The 25,673-nt window shown below is 41.4% G+C and overlaps 1 protein-coding gene across 1 annotated transcript; it reads right to left on the reverse strand.

Moving 5' to 3' along the window:
- Nucleotides 1-622: 622 nt before the first annotated feature.
- On the reverse strand, nt 623-20,842 carry CFP (complement factor properdin). Its single transcript, XM_032211725.1, has 10 exons — nt 20,755-20,842; nt 14,909-15,059; nt 12,452-12,624; nt 9,809-9,979; nt 8,550-8,747; nt 6,753-6,926; nt 5,770-5,964; nt 3,885-3,996; nt 1,444-1,583; nt 623-831 (listed from the first exon to the last, which is right to left on the reverse strand). Exons 1-10 carry the CDS (start codon nt 20,834-20,836, stop codon nt 827-829), a joined length of 1,401 nt encoding a protein of 466 aa, XP_032067616.1. The 5' UTR covers nt 20,837-20,842; the 3' UTR covers nt 623-826.
- Between the last annotated feature and the right edge of the window lie 4,831 nt (nt 20,843-25,673).

The following is a 25,673-nucleotide window of genomic DNA, read 5'->3' on the forward strand; positions in this document are numbered from 1 at the left end:
TTCCTTGTCTGGCCTTCAGGTGCTTTAGAAAATAGATTGATATCCTCCTCTCTGTGGCAGCCCCTCAAATATTGGAACACTGCTATCCTGTCTCCCCTGGTCCTTCTCTTCACTAGACTAGCCAAGCCCACTTCCTGCAACCATTCATCGTATGTTTTAGCCTCCATTCCCCATTCATCTTGGTTGCTCTTCTCTGCACTCTTTATTTTTTTATAGTGTGTCTGTTTGTCAGTTCATAGCAGTCTGTCACTTCGTAGCAAGCAAGCATCAGGTGGTAGCTGACAACGGCATTAATTTAATAATGAAATCTTTAAAAAAAGATTGTTTGTTTCACAAGTGTTTATGGCTTTAAAGCAAACTGACTCATCTATTTTTCAGCACATCTACGTATATGTTCACTGCATTTTTCATTGTACCTACAAGCAAAACATTCTAATGCCAGATTGATTCCTTTGCTACAGTTTATCTTTAGCTCTTGTGGAACTTTTAAATGAGGGATCAATGGCTTAACACACACTGAACTATACCCTTTAAACTGTAAATATAGATGCAATATTAAAAAATATTTTAAATGAAGTATGATTTATAGTATTTGAAAAACAAGAACACGACACAGAGCATGTGCATTTTTTTTCTCCTTTACTGTACATAGAAGAGACAAAAGTCCAATGTAATTTATTACCCTATGATTATTTAATCATTAAAAAAGCAGTAGATGATGGGTGTAAAAATAATAGGAAGCAAAGTCAGCATTTCTCACAGCCGCATATATTACGGTTTGCAGGAATTTCCAGTACAGCAATTTTTAGACTCCATTTCTGCAGAATCAGTCTACAAGAAAATAAAAAAGGAAATTGGAGTAAACAAGAAGTCTAATCCTACTTTGAATATCCAGTGCCAGCTTTGAATTCAGACATTTAAAAACAACTAAGCAGATTTGCTCCCTGTTCTTTAACAGGATTCAGCCTTTAATGCAGGAATAAAGACTCTCTCCCCGCCCCCTCCAAATGCTTCCTTTACATTCATCAGTAACCTGCCATCCAAGTTTTAGTGTAAAATGGAATCGGGGCAGAGAGCCCACAAGGATCTGAGAGGCACAACCCTTAGGATTACAAATTTCCCAACCAATGGAGAACAGGGGCATCTGTGTGTGCATAATTGAACCCCACCTTTGCCTCCCTCCAGTTTTTTGCAGGAAATTTGAGCTTGGAATACTTGGGATATGTCTAGTACTTGACACCTGCATCCTCTCTATAACCACAGATAATTGCCAGCAGCTTCAAAAACATTCCTAAATACAGGATAGTCCCTTGCAGATTTGTCCATGATGCTTCCCAAGATAGCCCAGAATTAGAAGTGCAATTTGCTCCCTGCCTCCTGAGATGAGCACACATGTGAAGCTTTATCCCCCCCGCCAAGGGAATCTCACTGTCACCTCCTCACCTTCACAAGGAGGCACATTACGGCACGGTGTTTCTTCCACCACTTCCAAGCTTTGTCCTTCCAGCTGCTTACATTGAGGTTTAGGTTTTCCCCAAAAGGTTACATTTTGTTCCTTCTGGTTCTCTCCTACCACCACCTTTCTGCAGAAGAAAGAAAAAAATAGAGAATCAGAGCCAACATCCCAGAAAGATTGAATGGTACATTTTCTCATTCACGCACTAGCAATTTATAATGCCTTTGTAATATCACCGAGCCAGATATAAAGCCTATTTGTAAGGTGGCTCAGATGATAGAATGCAGTACTGCAGGCTACTTCTACTGACTGCCGGCTGCCAGCAGCTTGGCAGTTTGGGTCTCACTGGCTCAAGGTTGACTCAGCCTTCCATGCTTCCGAGGTGGGTAAAATGAGGACCCAGATTGTTGGGGGCAATAGGCTGACTCTGTAAACCACTGGAAAGCACTATGAAGTGGTATATAAGTTGAGGATTAAACAACAAAATTACATGGAAACCCCGAACTGGTTATCGACGTTGGAGATGTTCGTGCATCCGAATTTTATTAATTTAGGGAAAGTAATTACTTATAAAGAGATACTAAACAAAAGAGGTGAACTAAAATCTAGAAGAGAATTATATGAGGAAGGAATAGAACTGGAATGGTGGGCTTACTTACAAGTCCAATCTCAATACGTAAAAGACAAAAAACAATGGGGTATTAAGAAAGAACCCACAGAATTAGATAAAATTTTACTAGGTGAAGAGGAGAGAATGATTTAAAAATTATTCTGATTCTTCTCATTCAGAACTGGGAGCTGCCCTGCCAAATAGGATGCTCTGACCTGGAAACAAAACTGACAGATTCCTTTCTGCAAGTCCAGCAATTATTAAAGTCCCACGGGGGAACCAGAAGTCTATTAAAGAATGTAGCAACGTCCTCAACGTGATGCCTACCAGGTTCTTCCCATTAGTTTGGCTCAAGAAATTGGATACTACGAAGGCAGCCTCTTCCACATGCAGAAACTCCCCAAATTAGCAATGTATTCCTGTACAGCAGTGGTTCCCAAACTTGGCAACTTTAAGACTTGTGGACTTCAACTCCCAGAATTCTCCAGCCAGCTCTGCTTGGGAACCACTGCTGTACAGTAATACTTCAGCCCAGGGGAAACGATAGCATTATCCTTCACATTTCCATAAAGTACTTAAGGGGTGCAGAGAAGGATGCACGAAAAGCATCTCTCCCAAATACCCCCAGACTACAGCTTCCCTTGTGCCTTTGAAATTGAAAGAGGATATTTCAGAACGAGATGCAAAGGGCATAAGAGCCAGAAGCCACCCAAAATGTTTCTTCTTACTGGACTTCTCCAAGATGGCACCTTCCAGCACATTGGGAATCCTGAGAATTGCAATCCCCATCAGTCCACTTCAACCATTTGGAAAGGTTCCAAAGGAGAAAAAGCTGCTGTGGGCAATTTTTAGGAATGCTATAAATCCCCGGTCAGAATGTGCTCTTCATACATACGAGGGTGTGAGCAGGATCTCCTGCAGGATGGCAAGTGCAACTGAATGACCGTTACTGAACTAACTTCACACAAATAAGTAGACTGAGTTGTAGCGACAAATATCCAAGAGTTAAGAACTAGATTAAAAATTTTAGTGTGGACCTAACCCTTGGGGAGGGGCATTAACATTTTTATTGAGTTATAAGATAAAATAAGATACAAAATATGAAAGTAAATAGGAAAGCAGTGGGGAGGAAGAAAGGCAAGAGAAGTGAGGGAGGATAAGAGAAAAAGAAAAAGAAACATTGACTTCCAACTCTCTCTATTGCTCTAAAATAAGACATTAACTTTTTGTTTTTTCCTAGTAATATAAGCTAACCATTTCTATAAGGATCTATCAATCTAATCGGTAAAACCCAAAATCAAAGTTTCATTCTTTTCTACTTCGAGCGCAAAGTTCAGAAGCGGTAGTGCAGTCCTAACCTTTGACTGAAATTGTTCTTATTTTATTTTTATTTATTATTTATTTATTTTATTTTTATTTATTTATTTTGCTTTGTCAAGCATGTATGAAAACAAGTATAAGTATGAATATAGCATTTAAACATACAGTAGAAGTATAAGCAGGTATACATTATACATAAGAAATGAGTACAAATGGGGAGAGTAGGACAGGGATGATAGGCACTTGGGTGTGCTTATGCATGCCCCCTTACACACCTCTTAGGAATGGGGTGAGGTCCATGGTAGACAGTTTAAGGTTAAAGTTTTGGAGGTTTGAGGATGTAACAACAGAGTCGGGTAGTGCATTCCAGGCATTGACTACTATGTTGCTTAAGTCATATTTTCTGGAATCGAGTTTGGAGTGGTTTACTTTGAGTTTGTATGTATTGTTTGCCCGTGTATTATTTCAACCCTCCTTCCTTCCAGATTTCAGACTTACGGAAAATTAGGATAGATGGCCTGGCAGATTCTCTTACGAGACTTTTTAGGTTCAGGTCCACAGGCTGGCTCACAGAGACCCCAAGAACTCCAAGTTGTCCATTGTCCCGTCACTGAGAAGAAACATACCAATCAAACCAGCGGTCTTCATCGGGGGCAGCCTTCACCACTGCCCTTTATCTAATATAGGATCACGATTGATATCGCAGGCTGCACCCAGGAAGACATGAGTAGGAATCCCTGCCTTATCATAGAATTCAAACATGTGTAACTTGGTTACTATATTAAGCAACTTTTTGGCTTTCCATTAATCAACAGGATGAGTTAGGTTTGCCTGATAAAATAAGCTTCCCATAAAATTCTTAACCCAGTTTAACACTAACCAAACTTATTGAATGATTCTCCTAGGTTTGTAAGTAAGCTAACTAAGGGCATCGTGTAAACACAGCCACTCAAAGACTTCAAGCCAGTTGCTATCCCTCAACCACAAATTACTTGTGAAATTAGATGAAGGCTAAAAAGAACTTCTTAGAGGACTCATATACAGAATTAAGGTGGCACAATCCCCTTACAGTTGTGAATGGATGAGGTAGGGATTTTGGAACAGGGAATTGTAAAAAGAGATGTTATGGAAAGTCAGCCATGAGGTGAGCAGAGTTTGCTCCCAGGTTTGTGTTATGAACAACAAAAGCAGAAATTAACTGAATACGGTGCTGGCTTGGTGAGCAATCTTCTCCCTTATCCACATTTTGCTGTTTGAAAAGCATTGTGTGTGATTTACTGAGAAAACTGTTCATTTGTCACTTAAAAATGAATACAATAATGTTTTTCTGATGCCATATTAAAGACAAAATTCTGCAGGTAGAATGTTTTCTAGATGATGTCATGGAGACCAGTCAGTGAGTGCTGCTTATAGTTAGCTTCTGCTACAAACATGTTAAAAGAGCCCTTCAAAATTCATCCCTACTTCTGAAAAGTTCTTGCTTTCCCTTTACTGCACTTTTGACCTCACCACGTGCATCAGTAAATCCTGGAGCCCTGAACTTTTTCAGCAGGTAATCAATATGCTAACAAAAAGATAAAAAAGATAAATTCTACCTGGATTTATGGTAGCCGAATTTGGCCCTACGTTCTGCCTCGGTTTAAATTCCCAATAAGCAACCGAGTCAGAAGGTCATTTAAAAGCAGTTTAATAGGCAACCTTGATAAAGTGGGGTCTCTCCATGAAAAAGGAGAGAGAGAGAACCTTGATCCCCATATTACATTCCTTTTTATAGTTAACATAACAAAGAAAAATGAAACAGGAAAGTTGGTTGGACGAGATAAGAATAACCCCTCCTTGCACAGTAAACCAACCACAAAGCTTGTTTGAATTTAGATAACCAGATGTTGGTTGACAATAAGAAACTTTTTCTTATCAGAAGATAGTATCCAGACATCCTTCTGTAAATTAACTGTTTAGTTTAGGAATGTTAAAAGCTATCTAATGAATCCATACAAACATAGGATAAACATTTCCCTATATTCCAATCTGTAATGAGCCTGAACATAGAAAATAAGTCAAATTAAAATACAAAATAACTGTGTTAGTTAACAAATTTCAAAATCCATGTCATGTGCCTCTCACTTAGGAGTATCTGAATATTCAAAACACTTTTCAGTGGAATCCCTGTTACTTTTTAGAACTTTCTCAGGATTGTGTAAGAAAAAAACAGACTAAGCCACCTTCTGGCTTCTCCAGATGTGCTGGAATTCAATCCCCAGACAGTGAGCTCTTGGAGTGAAATGAGACTAGTAATTGCCAGGCGCCTGGAGCCTATCAGATTGGGTAAGATTGCTTTTGGACATGGAAGCTCTTTGTACCTGTTCTGATTCCCAATACTCACCACTGCATCCGTCGAAATGGTAGCAGGCCCTGGATTCCCTGCCAGATCCTGGACAACGGTTGCCCCCATTATGCCGTCCAATACATTTCCTAGTTCTCCTCTGAATGGCAGGGATTTCCTCACACTTAATTTCAAAACCAATTTCGTGACGGGTACACTCTTGCCAAGCGTCCCATTCACTCCAATGACCATCCACTGTGGGAAATGTATAAAAAAAATCTGGTCAGTGCAGTAAAGGGTTGAAACCAGGAGGCAATTCTCCAGCCAGATTCTCTGAGTGGGAAGAATCTAAGCCCAAAGACCACCCACAGGAACAAAACCATCCTTCCCCATATATCTGGGTCCTATCTCTCGTAGTGTACCCAGAAGGGCAAAGGAACAACAGTACTCTGCTGAAGACACCTGATGTTGCTAGCGCAGAAGTACTAAGGACTAAGCATAAAATATGGTCCTGACTCAGAGGTGGTATTCTGACCAGTACTAGAGAACTGGTAGTGGAAATTTTGAGTAGTTTGGAGAATCGGTAAATACAACCTCTGACAGGCCCCGCCCCCATCTATTCTCTGCCTCCCGAGTCCCAGCTGATTGGGAGGAAATGGGGATTTTGCAGTAACCTTCCCCTGAAGTGGGGAGGGAATGGAGATTTTACAGTATCCTTCCCCTGCCAAGCCCACCAAGCCACGCCCACAGAACCGCTAGTAAAAAAAATTGAATCCTGCCACTGTCCTGACTCAAGAGATCCCGTCCTGTTTCTCAGTGTTCAGTTTACCCCATCCCTTAGTTGAGCAGAAATCACATCTAATTGAGATTCCAATTTATGCAAAGGTCAACTTGGGTAAAGGTTTCTAGGACAGAACAGATGCATAACTAGTGTGGGGGGAGAGCACCTCATGGGATTCAGCTACCTTAGAAGCAACTCTCCGTGTTCAGGTTGTGGATTAGTCTTTCACAGGTTCTTTTACCTTCTTAGTTTTCCCCATTACCTGGGCAGGGCACCTTGATGGTGCAGGGTTGTCTACGTTCAGCCGCCCCAAGGCAAGCCCTCCCTCCATACTTTGGTGGAGGGTTATCACATTGACGATTCTGCACGACTTGGCCGACCCCACAGGTCACACTGCAAGGTTGGGATGGTTTCCAGCTGCCCCAGTTGCCATCCCCTGTGGGAGAAAAAAGTGGGTGGAGTCAGAAGAGAGAAGAGGCGGGTCCTCATAACTTCCTGGCCCCCATACTTGTTCAGAGAAACCATAGAAGCATATTATATCTTTCCTGCTCCTGAAAAGTTATCGGGACTCGCTTTCCTGAAACTGGCACTTTCCAGATTTTAGGTATTTAGGTATTTATTAATATTTGTATGCCGCCCTTTTCCCTGGGGGGACTCAGGGCGGCTCACAATTCAGAAGGAGGGGGAGACAAACCAAGTTACATATAGGACAGTACTTCGTTAAAAAAACACAACATTCATACTATTTGGGTACGGTGAGGTCTTTAGCCCCAGGCCTGTCGGGACAGCCAGGTTTTAAGGGCTATGCGGAAGGTCTGGAGGGTGGTGAGGGTACGAATCTCCACGGAGAGTTCGTTCCATAGGGTCGGAGCTACCACAGAGAAGGCTCTCCTCCGCGTGGTTGCCAGTCGACATTGACTGGCTGATGGAACCCGGAGGAGGCCTAATCTGTGGGATCTAATTGGTCGAGTGGAGGTAATTGGCAGTAGGCGGTCTCTCAAGTACCCAGATCATACCCAGATGTCCTGCAGCTCTCCTCAAGCCAAATCAAGATCACCAATGAGTGTGTTTCAAAATATGAGCAAATCCAAATGGGCCAAGGGGTCTATTCACCTTGAACAAGCTGGCCCAAGACCCCAAGGACAGGGGTTGAAACCAGCATTACTACTGGTTCGGTGCCCGAAAAAATTTGCAAATGCACTCCGCGCAGGTGAGCATTTGCACTTAAAAAGGTCTGTGCATGTGCACACTATTAAAAAGGGGGGGGAATTACATTTGTTCAATGAAGATTGTTCTGTGCATGTGCAGAACAGAAACTAAAGATGGTGGCACCCAGGATAGAACCGGTACGGTCACGTGCCCGGCTGAGTTACTACCTTTCGGCCAAATTGGTCCGAATTGGTAGGAACCCACCTCTGCCCAAGAAGCACAGCCTCTGGTCTTCTGCTTTGTTGAGAGGATTGTCCTATGGCCAGCTATTAAGGGAAAGAGCATCTTCCTAGGAATGCTTAGTTGCCTTCTACGGTTCCACCACAAAACCGCAGTAGACTAAAGCGCGCTCGACGAAAGCGCGTACGTGACGTCATCACAGCGCGATGAAAACAGCACGCTGTGAGCGGTAAACTTAAAATTAATGCGTAAATCTAAACCTAACCCCCCCAAACCTAACCCTAAACCTAACCCTTAACCTAATCCTAAACCTAACCCTAAACCTAACCTTTAACCTAACGCTAAACCTAACGCTAAACCTAACACTAACCCTTAACCTAACCCTAAACCTAACGCTAACCCTTAACCTAACCCTAAACCTAACCCTAACCCTAACCCTTAACCTAACCCTAACTCTAAACCTAACCCTTACCTTTATGTGAATCGGCTTGCTTTAATTTTATTTTAATTTTAATTTAATTTATTTTTAATTTTATTTGTCGCGCTGCTGATGACGTCACGTACGCGCTTTCGTCGGGCGCGCTTTAGTCTACCGCGGTTTTGGTGTGCCACGGCCTTCTACACCCTGCTGGTTGGGGATGACTGAAAGTGTGGCTTCCTTCTCTCTTACGTGGGCAGAAGGGCAGTCCTGTGCAGGTTTGGGATTCCCGGCTTGATCCTGGACATGGATTGCCTGGAGGACTGAAAGAAGGTGGAGGGTTGTTACACGGACGGGTTCGTTGTTGCTGAGGCTGTGAAGCTGAGCCTTCTACAGAACAGGTATGGGAGCACTGCTGCCAAGGTCCCCAGTTGCCCCAGTTTCCATGAGCTGCATTGAAAAGAAAAACATGAAAGAAGAATGAGAATCAGAAGAGGCTGGGTCAAAAACTTGTGGATGAGACAATTCATATCAATCATTCATCATCAATCTGCTACCTTGAGTTCATCCTTTCTTCTTTCTATCAGACCTCAATCTATCTCTTCCCCTCCATCTGCCTGATCTGATTAAACTGATCTACCACTGAGATTTCCTTTAACTCAGATTTCCCCAGCTGGTTCCTCCCAAAAGGGGTAAAACTCATTTTGCAAAATCCTGAGAGCTGACGTTAGAGGAGTTGAAGCTGTTATCTTAATATACTCATAACTTTTCTATCTCTTCTTATTGTCTTTTATCTCAACATTCTCAAAGCCCTTCTTTCTTCTTTCTTTCTTTCTTTCTTTCTTTCTTTCTTTCTTTCTTTCTTTCTTTTTCCATACCCTTCTCTTCCCTTTCTTTCTTTCTTTCTTTCCTTCCTTCCTTCCTTCCTTCCTTCCTTCCTTCCTTCTTTCTTTCTTTCTTTCTTTCTTTCCATAGCAAAGGGAGTGTGAAAACTTTTTAAAAATTAATGAACAAAAAATTGCTATTCATGGTTGGAAGGAAATTCTGCTGAAAATCCTGAGATTGTGAGCCGGGCCAGAAAAATGTTATAGCTCCTTTATGGAATTGCCAATGGTATCCTTATCATTTTTAGATCTTTTGACCCTAAATAAAGTTTATTGGTTGTTTCTTATCTTACAATCCTAAAGAGGAATTTGACTTTTGTCAACAACCTCAAATAAAACCATTCTGTATTAATCTGCTAGTAAAACTCAAGAGTTCACTGGTATTTTGCATAATTAAGAAGTTGTCCTTTGACCTTTTCCTATCTAGTGGTGAATGGAAGTCATTGAAGCTTTGCTGGCTGGGGAATTCTGGGAGTTGAAATCCGCCAGGCTTAAAGTTGCCAAGTTTGGAGACCCCTGACCTAGATGGCTTTGGAACTAAGGCAGGCCTAGAACCTACAGTCTTCCAGTTTCCAACGTATGCCTTAACTACTACACCAAACTGCCTCTCTATCTATCTCAACTTACTTGGGCAAATCTGCCTGGTATCGCATGGCTTGGTTTCTTGGTTGACTCCCGTGCAAGTGCCTCCACAGGAAGGGGTTGGATTGGTGCAAGTTCGTTCCCTTAACTGGGTTCCAGTTCGACAGGTCACTGAGCAAGGTTTCCAGGCACTCCATTCTGACCATCCACCCATCACTGCAAGGAAAGAACAGCTGACATCAAGGTTGAGGCAAGTGGAGACTCATCAGCCCTGCTTGGACATAATATAAAGCAATCCACATCCAACCAGGGGAATTACTAAATTGCAAAGTCCCATTTCCTTGGTGAGCGGAAGGGGGAATTCCAAAAAAACATACACACACGAGAAAGGGAAAGTATCAAAACAAATTATAACATAGGAAACGGTAATTTGTGGTCTTATTAACCATCATTTTCTGGAGCTGTGTCAAAAAAAATGCAGAAACATGGGATCATTGTTCCACACAGAATCACCGACGTCCTGTGCAAATCATCAAAGAAAACTGTCTTTATACTTTCTGATTACAGTCATTAAAGGAAAAAATAGAAAAATTGGAAAAACAAAAAGGTTGTTTGCCTGCTTTCAATTGTCTATTGTAACTCTCTTTAGAAGCAATTTAGCCTGCTATCTCTTCCACCCCAATCCTATACTTGTCTCATGTTTTTCTGCCCATCAAAATAATTCCTGAAGACATGAAGAATGAGGATGCTTGTGGTGTTTTTCTTCTTTCTAGTTCATTAATAACCTTATTTCATAAACTATAGAAATTCTTTCAAAGCCAGTATTATCCACATTACCTACATACTCTCCCAAAGTAGGTGCCTCAGACATTGACTGTCTCTTTGGGAGCCCTAGAGGTGCAGTGGTTAGAATGCAGTATTGCAGGTTAACTCTGCCCATTGACTGGAGTTCAATCCTGACTGGGCTCAAGGTTGATTCAGTCTTCCATACTTCCAAGATCAGTAAAATGAAGACCCAGATTGCTGGGTGGTGTATTAACCATTAAGCAAACTAAGCATGTGCTTAGGGCACAAGGTCCAAAGGGTTGAGAAAGTTGAGAAAGAAAGAAAAAACAGTGAAGGTTTGTACAGTATGTACAAAGAAGGGGGGCACTAAGATTTGTCAGTGCTTAGAGCACTAGTAAGTCTTAATCCGCCACTGGCTGGGGGCAATATGTTGATGTAGTTGCCCAGAGAGTGCTGTAAAGCACTGTTGGTGATATATAAGCAGTGGTGGGTTGCTAATCCCGTTCCAACCGGTATGGTTGGAACAGGGCTGGCGGCGTCCTCGTGCACGCGCGCAGTTCACGCATGCATCTTAGCGCCTGCGCAATGCTCCAGCTGCTCGTGGAGAATCGCGCAGGTGCTGTATGTGCCATGTGCCTGCGTGGAAGCGCAGAAGCCTTTAAAGACTGGTAAGGAACGAGGGTGGGTGGGCCCTTCGCGTTCCCGGAAGTTACTTACTTCCGGGTTCACCGAGCAACCGGTCCACGCGGACCGCCGTGGACCGGTTGAAGCCCACCCCTGCATGTAAGTCTAAGTGCTATTGTTATTTATGGATATAACTAAAATGTTCTAAGCTAATACAGGTAGTCCTTATTTAACAACCACTCGACTTACAACCAGTTCTCATAGATGCAACCACCACAGTGACCCCCCCTAGTCAGAAGATCATGGTTCTAGTGCTTGCAGCCAGCTCATAACTTCAACTAGTTGCAACATCCCAGCAGTCAAGTGATTGCCATTTGTGACCTTCGCTGCCAGCTTCCCACAAGCAAAGCAAAAATCAATGGGGAAGCTGGCAGGAAGTCAAAAACGGCAATTACATGATGTCACGCCTAATGACTAGGTGGAATTCATTTAACGATGGCAACCAAAACTGCCTCAACGACCACTGTAATTTTGGCATGGTCACCTGATGTTATGCTTCACAACCACTTTGCTTGGCAACACATTGTCAGTTGCAATTTCCATCCTTATACTGAGGATCACCTGTATTTCAAATAAATGAGCTGTTGCTCTGCCTGAAGCTAAGCCCGACTGTGTCTAGTCCAGTTACTCAGAAATGAGCTTGCGTTTTGCTCAGTAGGACTTGCTGCCAGATGCATGGGTGTAAAATTGCAGCTACTGCGAGAATCTAATTTTAGGCAGATAGGATGCCATCGCCACTGAAGTGGGCGAGAGACCAAAAACCCTGTAGTGCCTAAATTTGGAAGGATGCTCATGAAGTCCAACTCACATGTACCTTTTTTCTCTCCAGGGTACATTCTACAAAAAGGGAAAAGGAAACATTCTGGAACATGGCATTAAAAGTTGATCGCGATTGGTGCTGACAAACTAACACTTGTGATGTCACAAACACATCTCCCCCACAACTTCTGTTGTTTTTTTTTTAATGAGGAAAAGCAAGATAGCATAAATGAATAAGTATTCAGGTGGTGCTTTGGAGGGGGAAATTCTCAAAATATCATTTAAAATGGCGGGGTGGGTGGGTGGGCAGGACAGGTAACACTGCCAGCTCACTTAGAATCCTGCTTCAGAAGACTACAAAATCTCAAAATTCAAGGTGATGCAAGGATTAAGAAATGACCCTAGCACATTTCTAGCTTCGTGCTTAAGCAAAGATCAAGAGGAGAGAAAAATGCTTACTAGGGCAACATTCTTTCAGAAGGCAAGACTTCATTTCCCGCTCACGTCTACCACTTGGACATTCCATCGGCTCTGAAGGTAAGCCATAACATACACGACTGCGCCGCTGGACACCTTCAGTGCAGGAGACAGAGCATGCGCTCCATGAGGTCCATTGACTCCACTTAGCTTCGCTAAAGGAAAAGCAGAGCAAAGATAACTTGGATTAGAGTTTCCCCATAATGTAAAATCCAACCATGAAGGATTCCATTAGATCAGATCAAGGGTCCATCGAGCCCAGCATCTGTTTCCCAACAACAAAGGAAATACTTAAGGAGCTTCAGTAGTGGGATCCAAAGACAAGCTAACAAGAACCATCTTGGGTTAGAGGAACGGTCCATCTTTCCCCAGTGTTTTGATCCCATAGTGCCGTGATGGTGAACCTATGGCACATGTGCCACAGGTGGCATGCAGAGCCCTCTCTGCGGGCGCGCAAGCTGTCACCCCAGCTCAGCTCCACCATGCATGCACATGTGCCTCCCACCAGCCAGCTGGTTTTTGGGTCTCTGCTACACATGCATGGGGCGCATGCAGAAGATGTGCACACATGCGCAAAGGGCGGGGCACTCAGTGGGTCATGTGCACATTTCATTATGGGTGTGCATGCACACGCTTTTGACACATGATGACAAAAAGGTTAGTAGCTGCCATCCAGATGCCGCCAAGGAGAGCAAGATATGAGCAAGCTTCCACTCATGGCAGACTTAACCATTATTAATCTGCCAAAAAGTTGTCCATGTTTTTGATTATCATGACATGTTCTGTAATTTGACTAGGAATTGTATGTAAGAGTATGTTCATATCTGGGTTCCATAATTCCACAAAGAACAAGGGGAGGGGAGGGGGGGGAGGAGCTGATTGCCGGAGTGTTAATTCAATGAACAAGAACATTTAGCTTAAATATGCTGTTGCATTTCTTTAGAAGGAATAATCTGAAATTAAAACAGAATGTTTTGTTTCTCTAGGTGGTGGGTTGTCAATTTTTTTACTACCGGTTCAGGCGCACTCCCGTGTGCTCTCCCGTGCTACGCTTCCGCGCATGCACAGAAGCATACGGGCGGGTGGGCAGAGCCTCCCACCACTGCTACTACCGGTTTCTGCTGACCCAGGCTGAACCAGGAGAAACCCACCTCTGGTTTATACTCAGATATAGAGAACGCTATGCACTGGTTACTTAAACAAATCCAGTGCTAGATAAAACAACAGGCAGAGAGAATGAAAAAAAAAAATCCAGAAGTTATAAGTACAAAAATACATCTATCGAAATGTAGGAAACTGTCTTATACACCCTGGTTTTACAGCTATTTGTATTTGTATTTAAGTTTATTTATATGCCGCCCTTTTCCCTGGGGGGACTCAGGGTGGCTTACAACTTAAAAAGGGGGGGGGGAAACAAACTTTTAACATATAGAACAATACATCATTAAAACACAACATTCATACCATTCGGGCGGGTTGCAATCTTTAGCCCCAGGCCTGACGGGATAGCCAGTTTTTAAGGGCTGTGCGGAAGGTCTGGAGGGTGGTGAGGGTACGAATCTCCACGGGGAGATCGTTCCATAGGGTCGGAGCTGCCACCGAGAAGGCTCTCCTCCACGTGGTTGCCAGTCGACATTGACCGGCGGATGGAACTACCTGTGGCTCATAGTGGCTTCAATAAACCATTGTTTAAAAACCCTGGCTTAGTATAATTCATGGACACAGATCAATGTTTAAATTAACCAATTTAATTAATTTTAATAACTGGTTTTAATTTAGGTTTTGATTCTAACTGCATCAATGCTCTTATGTTTTATACTCATTTTTATTGAAATAATAGCAATAGCACTTGGACTTATGTACCAGTCCATAGTGCTTTACAGCATACTCTAGGTGGTTTACATTGTCAGCGTATTGCCCCCAACAATCTGGGTCCTCATTATACCAACCTTGGAAAGATGGAAGGCTGAGTCAACCTTGAGCTCCATCAAGATCGAACTGTAGACCGTAGATAGAGTTAGCCTACAATACTGCATTCTAATCCCTGCATCACCAGAGCTCTTAAATAAGTTGACCTTAGTGGTGGGTCAAGTATAAACAGGAAGCTTGGGCATAAATTAAACACTTCTGTCAATGGGGCATGTGGTGTCACTGACCAACAGGAGCTTTTGAATGTTTGGGCAGTAACTTATTTTAGCCCTGCTTGGAGATAGCAGGGATTGCAGATGAGAACGGCATGTTGCTGTATGCATATTGCATACGGCTACCCTATATAGCCTCTCTTCCTATAGGGGAGATGGGATAAGCAACCCTAAGGGAAGATGCCCAGCACTCCACCAATGGGCAATATTTGGAGGGTTCGAGGAAAGTAGGCTTAGGACCACTGGTGCAGCATATGACAAATATGCAGTTAATTAGAACTGTTGGCGTTTCACTTACCGGCAGGACTGGCAGGGCCCTTGCTCAGTCGACTGGAAACCATATTCATGGTTTAGACAGCAGTCTTCCTGGGCAACTTCATCTCCCAATAAGTTATTGCAAGTCCCTGAGATTTCATCAAAAGTTTTGTAGCATAGAACATTTTCAGCCTCTGAAAAAGGAAGTCCAGTTTAGCTTTGAGATCAGAGAGCTACTTCCCATAGATCAACATTTTTATCCACACCAGAACGGTCCAGAGGAAGAGCCAAGAAAAAGGCAGCAAAATAAAAATCAGAAAGCTGAGGAGAAGAAGATGCTTGTTTCTTAAAGTGATTGTTTCGTTTCCATTTTCTGACTTCCATAACTATACTCAACATGAGCATTTATTTGTCCATAATAGCAATTAGTCCCTTAGTCGGATAGGTATTCAAAATCAATAATGGCAGTTTTGCTCATATACCTGCATTTCTAAAAAAGCCATTTACCTAGGACACAAATAAAATGGGCATATAAAAAATTGAAAAGGAACAAGTCCCTTCTGAATGCTCTCCAAAGGCCAGTGGTTCCCAAACTTGGCAACTTTAAGACTTGTGGACTTCAACTCCCAGAATTCTCCAGCCAGCTCTCTACAAGTCTTAAAGTTGCCAAGTTTGGGAACCACTGCCATAGGCGAAGGAAGGCAAAGATACGTGTCCCACAATAATGTTGCAGGATCTAATCTGGATTAGTCAAAGTTTTCTCTTCCGAGTTTTTGGACTCATGCTATAGTTTATCCTTCTCAGGGAACTTCTCTCTCAGGGCTTCAGCACAAGTCTGAAAGCTCAGAAGATTAAACCTCTGGTCCTGTTGACTAACCCAGATTGGATCTTGCTCTCCATAGACATCCAGATTATGAATGTGGAGAACAACTCAAGGCCTCACATTGTGTTTCATCAAACTGAAAAGTCAGGTTTGTTATGAATGAATGAAGGAGTAAATTCAATACACACAGTTGCATTAGATGATATTTTTTTAAAAAACCTTCTCATTTGGGAGACAGCTTGACTGGCTATTGAATTTTCAGTCTATTCTGGAGATGGGATGGGATCTTACAAGCTGACCTAAGGGCAGAAAAACTGCCCCGTGGGGTACCAGAAGGCCCCAGGGAAGAACCAGTTCTGTTTTCCAAAGAAAAAAGGAGCTGGAAGGGGGGGTCCCAGAGCAACTTCCGTAGAGAAGGTCTACCATTACTGCTCCCTACCCTCCAATTACCACCATCACCTTGAATTGCTGGTCACTTTTTAAAATTTCCCACAAGATACTAAGAGAGCAGCACCCCTGAGTACTTTGGGGGATTTGGCTAGATTCAATCACCCCAAATTATTCCATTTGGGTCTTTCTTTTTAAATGGACCAGGATTTCTCTTGTCCTCTATCTATCCTTCTCCACCTGCTTGAGTCAGATTAGGGTCTTCTTAGCAGAATCATAGTTGATCTCATTCCTTCAGTGATCAGTCATTTGATAGTGATGATGTTTCAATTTTAATGAATGCTCACCAACTACACTTTTTACATGTCTCTACAATGCATCTATTGTTCCCCTTCTCCTTGCCAGCTGAGCAAGGCTAACATTTCATGTGCCTAAGGAAGTGGACATTGATCTATGAAACCTTCTGCTGTAGTAAACATAAAAATGTCATCATGCTTTATTTTATTTCTGATGGTAAAAGACCTCAAGGTGGGATTTATGGAAGCTAGCTCCAGAGTGCAATTTATAAATCCTAATTCTATGTTGTTGACAGTTGCCTGATAATGCAGACAATGAAGAGGAGAGCTTGCATTCAATAAAAAAGCAGCATGGGGAAAAAAATATTTTTTGAATCAAAAGCAGGAAGTTTACACTTTTAAACCCGTTTTTTATATTCTCAGAAGTTTATAATTCATTATCAACACAACACACCCACTCATCTTTTTAGTTCCTGTTAGTTGGACTTTCTGCTATGGTACAAATAATGTTCTAGTAACAGATTGATTTCATGGGTTTGGATTGTTCTCTTTATCATTATGATATCCTTACAATAACTACTTTTGATTTGTTAACTGGAAAGCTATACGGCAAAACTGCAATTAAAAAAATACAGTACATATTCCTAAGAACTTCACTGTGTATTGAACTATTTATTTCCAGGAGTAATTTATGTTGGCTCCAGTGGTATTGATAACCAAATCTGGCCCTAGGCTCTGCCTTGGCTTACCTTCACAATAAGCAACCGAGTTGGAAGATCATTTAAAAGCAGTTTATTGGGGTTCCCTGTTAAAATGGGATCTCCCTATGAAAATGGAGAACCTCCAGCCCCATGTTACATTCCTTTTTATAATTAATACAGCAAAGGAAATGGAAGAAGAAAGTTGATTGGATAGGATAAAAGTAACCTCCCCTTTGCATAGGAAATCAGTTACATGTAGTCCAGGAGTGTCAAACTGGCGGCCCGCGGGCCAGATAAATCACATAGGCCACACCCATCCCAGTTGTGCAAATGGAAAAATGTCACATGATGGCAACATGACATGGCAAGTTTGACACCCATGATGTAGTCACAAATATGTTACATATTTGCATCCCAAAATATAATGAACACACGTTCATTAAAATGAGGTCTGACAGTCCTCAAGAAAGGTTGTTTGGAGTTCACAAAAGAGATAAACCAGATCCCAATTTGTACTAACAAACTTTTTCTTATCTGGAGCTGGTCTCCAGCCTGTTTAATGGTTTAGGAATGTTAAAAGCAGACAAACCATTTTAAAAGAGAGAAAATAAATCAAATTAAAATACATAGTAACTATGTTAGTTAGCAATTTACAAAATCTGTGTCATGTGCCTCTCAATCAGGAAAGGAAAAGAAAGGAGTCGGTAGATGTTACTCTACGCTAGTCATTGCCGACTGTAGGGGGTGGAACTTATCTCCATTTCAAGGTCATGAGCCAGTGGTCTCCAAAGAGATTTCTGCTGTCATTCTCCCCACCAAAGTGGTACCTATTTATCTACTCGCATTTGCTTGCTTTCAAACAACTTGGTGAGCAGGAAGTGTGGCAATTAACGGAATTCACCCTGTCACATGGCACTCAAACCCAGGCGGCTGGCTTTCCAGCCGACAAGCCCAGCATTTTAACCACTGAGCCATCTCACCACTCCTCATATACTTAAAACCAAGGAATAATAAATAATAAAATTGCCCAGTATATAATTAGATTAACTAACCTTTAACTAACCTTTAAAATAGATAAATTTTGAGAGCACAGCAGAGTGACTTGCCAGACCTCTACCAATTATATTAGCTGATGTTAAACTGACTAGAGACCCTTTTCCAATTGACATGAAATCCTACAGTTCAATCTTACATTATATAAATGTTTGATGGGGAATTGGAGTGGAGCAATTTCCCACAACTGGACAGAAATTCTGAGAAAAATATGTATGATTGATATGAGAAAAATATTAAGTTTACTCTAGGTTTTAAGTTTTCAAAAGTTTTTTTATTATTATTTGATGGACAATTTAGAGGTGATTGACATATGGAGGCAGAAAAAGTATTATTAATAATTAATAGTATTATTCCATTCTATATGGGGAAAAAGCTGTTACAGAATCTAGTTGTTCTACTTCGGATATCACTAAGGCAACAATGAAAACTGATCCCAGACAGGATGTATATAGTCCCTGACAACACTACGGACAACACTATGGTCAAGCAGTGCTTATATGCCATGTCCTGATAGAAAGAAGTGAATTTCCAATAATCTTTTCTGCCCCCCTCACCACTTTCTGCAAAGCCTTCCTGTCCAAAGCAGTAATGTTTCCCAACCAACCAGAAATACAATACAATACAATGCTTTCAAACGTCCCTCTATAGAAAGTGGTAAGGATTATATTTATAACTGCTACAAAATCAGACACTTTGTGTCTTTTCCTTTTTTATTTTTCCTTTATTTCCTCCCCCTTCTTACACTTTTTAGCTTTCTCTTTTATTTCTTTTTCTTTTCTTGTTCTTACTTTATATTAGTTTCTATTAGTTGTTAACCTCCCTTTTCCAAACTCTTTTAATAAAAATGATATTAAAAAATAAGATTATATTGGAAGATTTCCATTCACACAGAAGCCTTTCTTAATGTTCTCTAAACTCTTTTCCATGTGTGTTTATTTGCTTAGCTTATTAAAATATAGATAATAAAATATCTGATCATAAAATACATGATCAGGGACCAAATGCACACAAAATTTTAAAAAGAAAAAAAAAAGTGCATAACATGTGCGCTTGTTAAAAAATTATTTATGGCTGAGCTAAGCATCCTTGGGCAATTGATCAAGTTCAGACAATCTAACTGCCATTGCTATATTACAAAGTTTGGCTACAATTCTAGATATTTCAGAATAATTTGAATAATTTGTCTTATTGTTTCAGTTTTGGTGCCTGAGCAGATACAGCAGTATAAAAGAACTATTATGATTGTTTTATAGATTTTTTTTAACACCAAAAATAGATATTTAAATAACTATCAGGACTTCTATCAGGACCCGGATTGTTGTTGGGGGCAATATGCTGACTCTGTAAACCACTTAGAGAGGGCTGAAAGCCCTATGAAGCGGTATATAAGTCTAACTGCTATTGCTATTGCTATTGCTATTCTAAAGAGATTTTGCATCAATTTTGCTTGGGCAGCGTCTCACCTGAAACCAGGTGCTAATCCAATTTCTTAACAGGAGCCTTAAAAAGAATCAGTATCTCCGTGGGAAGCAAATTGGAGGTGATATCTCAAGTTCCATGGAAATATTTTTCACTATAGTTTACAGCCGAAGTTTCATTTCTGCAGGTTTAAGTTACTTTCTAAAAAAGCATTATACTTTGAATGGAGTAGAATAGAGAGCCGGTTTGGTTTAGTGGTTAAAGCAGTGTTTCTCAACCTTGGCAACTTGAAGATGTCCGGACTTCAACTCCCAGAATTCCCCAGCCAGCGAATGCTGGCTGGGGAATTCTGGGAGTTGAAGTCCGGACATCTTCAAGTTGCTAAGGTTGAGAAACACTGGGTTAAAGCATCAAGCTAGAAACCAGGAGACCATGAGTTCCAGTCCTGCTTTAGCCATAAAACCTGGCTTGGTGACTTTGGGACAATCACTTTCAGCCCAGTCTGCCTCACAGAGTGGTTATAGTTGTGGAGAAAATAAGATGAGGGAGGAATATTTCGTAGGTTTGCTGCATTATTTATAAACATAAGAAAGGTGGGACATAAATAAATACACAATCTTTAAAGGAGACTATTTGTCGCTCAGGGTTGAAATAATGGGTCCTTGGTCCTCTCTGAACTTGGTGCTTTTCTTGCAGATGTTTCATTACCCAAACTAGTTAACAGCAACACAACAGCTTTAGCACTGATGATGTTGCCTAGTTTGGTAATGAACTGTCTACAAGACAACAACCACGCTCAGAGAACATCAAGCACCAAGGACTCCCATAAATCTTTCTCTTTTTTCCCCCTCTCTTTTCTTTCCTTTTCTTTCTTTTCCCCTCTGTTTAACAGGTGCATGTCAGGCAGAAACTGAACAGGGGGAAACCCTGGCTGAAGTGCCTTCAGTGGAACTAATCCAAAGTACACCTGTTCTGCTGTGGCAACGGGGAACTAGTAACCAGTGCAAAGTGTCACTGAGGCTGCCACTTTTTAAAACTTGGATTTGTTCCTGCGCTTCTCTTAGTTGGTGGTTCATAGATATAAAGCTTTTTCCCCAAGGATGGAAACGAATAGGGTAAGGGGCTTAAATTTCTTACTGTGGTGTTAAAGGGACAGGTGCGTGCATAAAAACCTTTCTCTGACCTCTCTTCCCTCTTCCCTTTTTACCTGCAGGGGATTCCAGGCTCACGAAAAACCAGCATACCATCACAAGGAACTGCAAACTCTTCCGCCCCAGGGTCTCCATCATGAGTTTTGACTCCAGGAAGAAGCATGAGAAAGGCTTTTAAATGAGCAACAGGGGAAGTCCCAAGACTGTGGGTGACTCCACCCTGGTAGGTGGGACATCCTAAGGTTTTAAACTCTCTCTTTTGGGAAGCCTCTGTAAGCAAGGAGCAGGGCAAATCCTGGCCAGGGACAATGGACAATGTGCTGGGATATTGGAAGGGAATTGTGATGTGTGTGTGTGTGTGTGTGTATCCACTAAAAACAGTGAATGCACGGTATGTAAGATCATCAATATTCCAAAATGCATAACAGGAAATAATCCACCAAGAGAAGGATTCCGCACATGACGCAAGTTCAACTCTTACAATTCTGCTGTAATTAATCTAGCTGATCTTTAGATGCCCCATAACTCAGGGCTTCCACAGGAGGCCTCGATTATACCATCATTCCGCCTCATTCATAACGTTTTACAAAGCATCAAAATGTCATTGTCCTCCATGTGAAATCCATTCTGTATTTTCCCATTGCTTCTGCCATCTTTTCCTTCCAAAGAGAAGAATTCCGTTAACGATAGAAAGATAAAGCCACTGTCCCATTTTACACTGTATTTTCTGAACTTTCCATCCAGAAGCTTCCTCTCTGCCATTGGCAGAAATCCACCAGCCCTTAAATAGGTTTTACAGGAACCTCAGGAAAGGTTTTAGATTCCTGAGTTGCTTAGAATTTGTCAACTAACAGAAATTTAGCCTCTTGATGAACTGTCTGACAGTGACATACATTTACCTCGGCATTTTGAATATTGTCCATGTTGTGTATTTTGGGAAAGAAAAGTGCTGCTTGATCCTTTTCCCCAGAAAATTACAAAAAAGAGAACAGTATAATGTTGAATAGGCATATAGGAGTGGGAGGAGAAGAGATTCAGCCTGTATCAATAACATTTTACCAAGTGTAATAATTCTTGTAACATTAAGAGGAAGTTTTCATGCTGACCTTTTATTTTCATAATTGCAACACACTTGTTTTTCTCCCCCATCATATCTGTGTTGGCTCCTCCTTTGAGTAGAAGCTCCTCCCAGCTGAAGTTTGGTCCCAGAGCCTGCAGACTTCACCATCTTCAAATGCAAGAGGGTAAATATACCTGATTTGTTGCAGTGAATCTAGCAACAGCTAACATAATTACATGTGGGTTGCACAGATCCAGGGAACCATTAGATGGCAGCAAAGAAATAGCATTTTCTATGCCTGGTTACTACCAACAAGTGACCCTAGTTGCTACCAGCAGCTTATCAGTTCTGAAGTAGTAGTTTACTTCTAGTTTTTCCCCTACCCCAAGATAAGAATGGAATAAATTATCCCTCCCGTCCCTCCTTTCCTTGCTCCTTGAAATATCTTTTTCCCTAAAAAGGCAGCAAAAGAACAGAAGGGGAACTCATCAAATTTTCTGATGACACTAAACTAGCAAGAGTAGCTAACACCCTAGATGATTAGCTCAAGATCCAGATGGATCTTGACAGACTTGAACACTGGGCCCTATACAACAAAATGAAATTCATTGTAGATAAACGGTTCCACCACAAAACCGCGGTAGACAATTGCGCGCTCGACAAAAGCACGTACGTGACGTCATCACAGCGCGACGAAAACATCGCGCTGTGATCGGTAAATTTAAAATTAAAGCGAAAACCTTACCCTAACCCCCCCAAATCTAACCCTAAACCTAACCCTAAACCTAACCCTTAACCTAACCCTAAACCTAACCCTAAACCTAACCCTTAACCTAACGCTAAACCTAACGGTAACCTTTAACCTAACGCTAATCCTAACCCTAACGCTTAACGTAACCCTAAACCTAACCCTAACCCTTAACCTAACCCTAACCCTAACCCTAAACCTAACCCTTACCTTTATGTGAATCGGCTTGATTTAATTTTATTTTAATTTTAATTTTATTTATTTTTTAATTTTTTTCGTCGCGCTGCTGATGACGTCAGGTACGCGCTTTCGTCGAGCGCGGTTTTGTCGAGCGCGGTTTTGACGGGTCACGTAGAGAAACATAAGGTTTTACACTTAGGCAAGACAAATGTACAGGTACAGGTTAGATGAAACCTGGCTCATTGGCAGTAACTGTGAGAGGCATCTTGCAATCTTAGTGGATAATCACTTAAATATGAGCCAGCAGTGTGCAGCAGGAGCCAAAAAAACAATTCAATCCTAGGTTACATTAACAAAGCCTTAGTAAGACCACATTTAGAATCCCTCCTCCAGTTTTGGTCACATTATAAAAAAAGATGTAGAGACTCTGGAAAGAATGCAGAAAAGAACAACAAAGATTATTAGGAAGCCACAGGCTAAAATATATGAAAAATGGTTGGAGAAATTTGGTTGGTCTATTCTTATGAAAAGAAGGACTAGGGCTGACATGATAGCAGTGTTCCATTATCAAAGGGGCTACCACAAAGAAGAAGGTGTCAACCTATTCTTCAAACCACCTGAAGGCAAGACAAGAAACAATGAATGGAAGCTAATCAAAGAGAGAACCAACCTAGAACTAAGGAGAAATTTGTGGCTGCTCCATGACTGAAAGCTTTTAAGAAGAGACTGGACAGCCACTTGTGAGGAATATATAGGGTCTCCTGCTTGAGCAGGGGGTGGGACTAGATGGTCCCTGTCATTCTGTTATTCCTGGCAAATTCCTGAGTGGAGAATTTCAAGTTATGATGGCAAGAATTGTTGTCTCATCCAAGTTGGGAAAACCTGCTCTATACAGCTTGAAGATAATATCTTTGGCATGATCTAAAAATGAGGTTGGTGTTAAAGATACAGCACAGTTACAACAGCTTTGTGAAAGAGGTTCATTGTCTGCCACAGCAATTATCTAGAACGCTCTTCCCACAAATCAGGGATCTGATTACAACCTCAGTTGGGAGCAGAATTTTTATTGCTGGCAGGATAGTTTTACAACCTTTTTTGCCATTGTTGTTAAAGCAAAATCACTGTAGTTGTGAATTGCGGTTATTAAACAAATCCAGCTTTTTTTGGGGGGGGGGGGGGCTTGTCAGAAGCCAGCGGGGAAGGTCGCAAAAAGGACAATCACATAACTCCAGGATCCTGCAGCTATCATAAATACATGCTAATTGTCAAGCAACCAGATTTTGAGCATGTGACTGTGGGGATGCTGCAATGGTCATAGGTGCGAGGACCAACTTCATTTGTAAGTCATTTATTTCCCCCAGTGCCTTTGTAGCTTTGAACCGTCACTAAACCAATGGTTATAAGTTGTAAGTACCGGTATATTCATTGAGAAAGTTTTCAGGAATGGATTGTGAACTTACAGGTGTCAATATTCATTTTATTATATTTCATTCATTTCATTTATTGAATTTCTAGGCTGCCCAATCCCGAAGGACTCCGGGCGGCTTACAGAAATGAAAAATGTTAAAAAAGAATTAAAATAATAAGACACAACAAAGTTAAGAAGAAGCACAACATGCACCCAATCAAAGGGGGACTGGACCTCAATCAAGAGGTCAACAGCCCCAGGCCTGCCGGAAAAGCCATATTATTATTTTTGTAGTTACTATTCAGTGGTGGATTTCAAAATGTTTTGGAACCTACTCTGTGGATGTGGACTGCTTTGTGGGAGTGGTTTTCCAGCCATGTGACCGGGTGGGAGTGGCTTGGCAGTCATGTGACTGGGTGGGAGTGGCCAAGACGGTATCACTGAATTCTTTGCTCCAATGGATGAACTACAATAAGTACAAAAATAAATAATACTAACTGCAAAAGAAATAAAACAATATTGGACTCAATTGTGGTTGTAAGCTGAGGACTATAGGTAACAAAAAGGACCTCTGCTTTCAACCAACAATGTACACTCTTTTCAGGAAGGATGAGAAACAGGAAAGATATAAACAAACAGGAAAGATATAGACTTTCATCCAAGAACTTAGTTCAAGAATGAATGTCATAGGTAGATTCCCAGAGCAATACAGCTTTCCTTTTTCTGAAATTTAGTTCTCAGTTCCAAAAAACAGGACTATATGAATTAGGTTCAGTACTTAGGTAGGTACAAGTAGCTATTCAGAAGTTAGTGGTTAGAAGCAATGGTAAAGCAAGATATGGAATTAAAACAGTGGTGGGTTTCAAAAAATTTCGGAACCTCTTCTGTAGGTGTGGCCTGCTTTCCGGGTCCACTGATGGAACCTCTTCTAACCGGTTCCGTAGATTTGACGAACCGGTTCTAACAAACTGGTGCGAACTGGTAGGAACCCACCTCTGTTACTATTCTTATATTATCTTATTACCAGGCTCTGAATTCTGCTCGGAAGCTCTCTGGTTTCAAGCAGTAGATAAATAGGAACAAATAAACAGATTTCCTGCTATATTCTGGAGAAGTGATACACTTACAGGCACTGCTGGCATACAACCAAGCCTTTCCGCAGAATTTCCACCCCAAATATTTTTGACATATTCCAGTCACAAACAGCCCATCAATAAAAATATTTTTTGAAAAACAATGTTCCAATTGGGTGCATACGCACTCGGTCATTGTTTTAAACCTGGGCCCTCCCACATAACACCCCTGTGTAGCACACAATTTGTATACTGGGTTGCAATGCCCCTGGGTGTGCATATGGCTTTGATGTGGAAAAAGAGCATCACAGCACTAGAAGGTGGATTCCAGTTCTTAATATGGAAATATAATACATGGATTCCTTAAAAATCAAAATAATAAGTGAATTTGCTAGGAGCAATAACATGCCCTCATTATTTTCCATTTGGGCAAAGAGAGGTTAAATCTGTCACCCTCCTTTTTGAAAAAAAAAAAGGGGGGGGGAAAGGCTTGGTTTCCCTCTTTT

This window comes from Thamnophis elegans, chromosome 2 (genome assembly GCF_009769535.1).
Source record: "Thamnophis elegans isolate rThaEle1 chromosome 2, rThaEle1.pri, whole genome shotgun sequence".
Taxonomy (NCBI): Eukaryota; Metazoa; Chordata; class Lepidosauria; order Squamata; family Colubridae; genus Thamnophis; species Thamnophis elegans.

Coding starts and splice junctions, on each gene's coding strand:
- CFP (XM_032211725.1), bottom strand. CDS start 20,836: ATGATGGAGACCCTGGGGCGGAAGAGTTTGCAGTTCCTTGTGATGGTA. Junction 15,060..20,754: donor GAGCCTGGAATCCCCTGCAG/GTAAAAAGGGAA, acceptor TTCCTTTTTCAG/AGGCTGAAAATGTTCTATGC. Junction 9,980..12,451: donor TCTGAAAGAATGTTGCCCTA/GTAAGCATTTTT, acceptor CTTTCCTTGCAG/TGATGGGTGGATGGTCAGAA.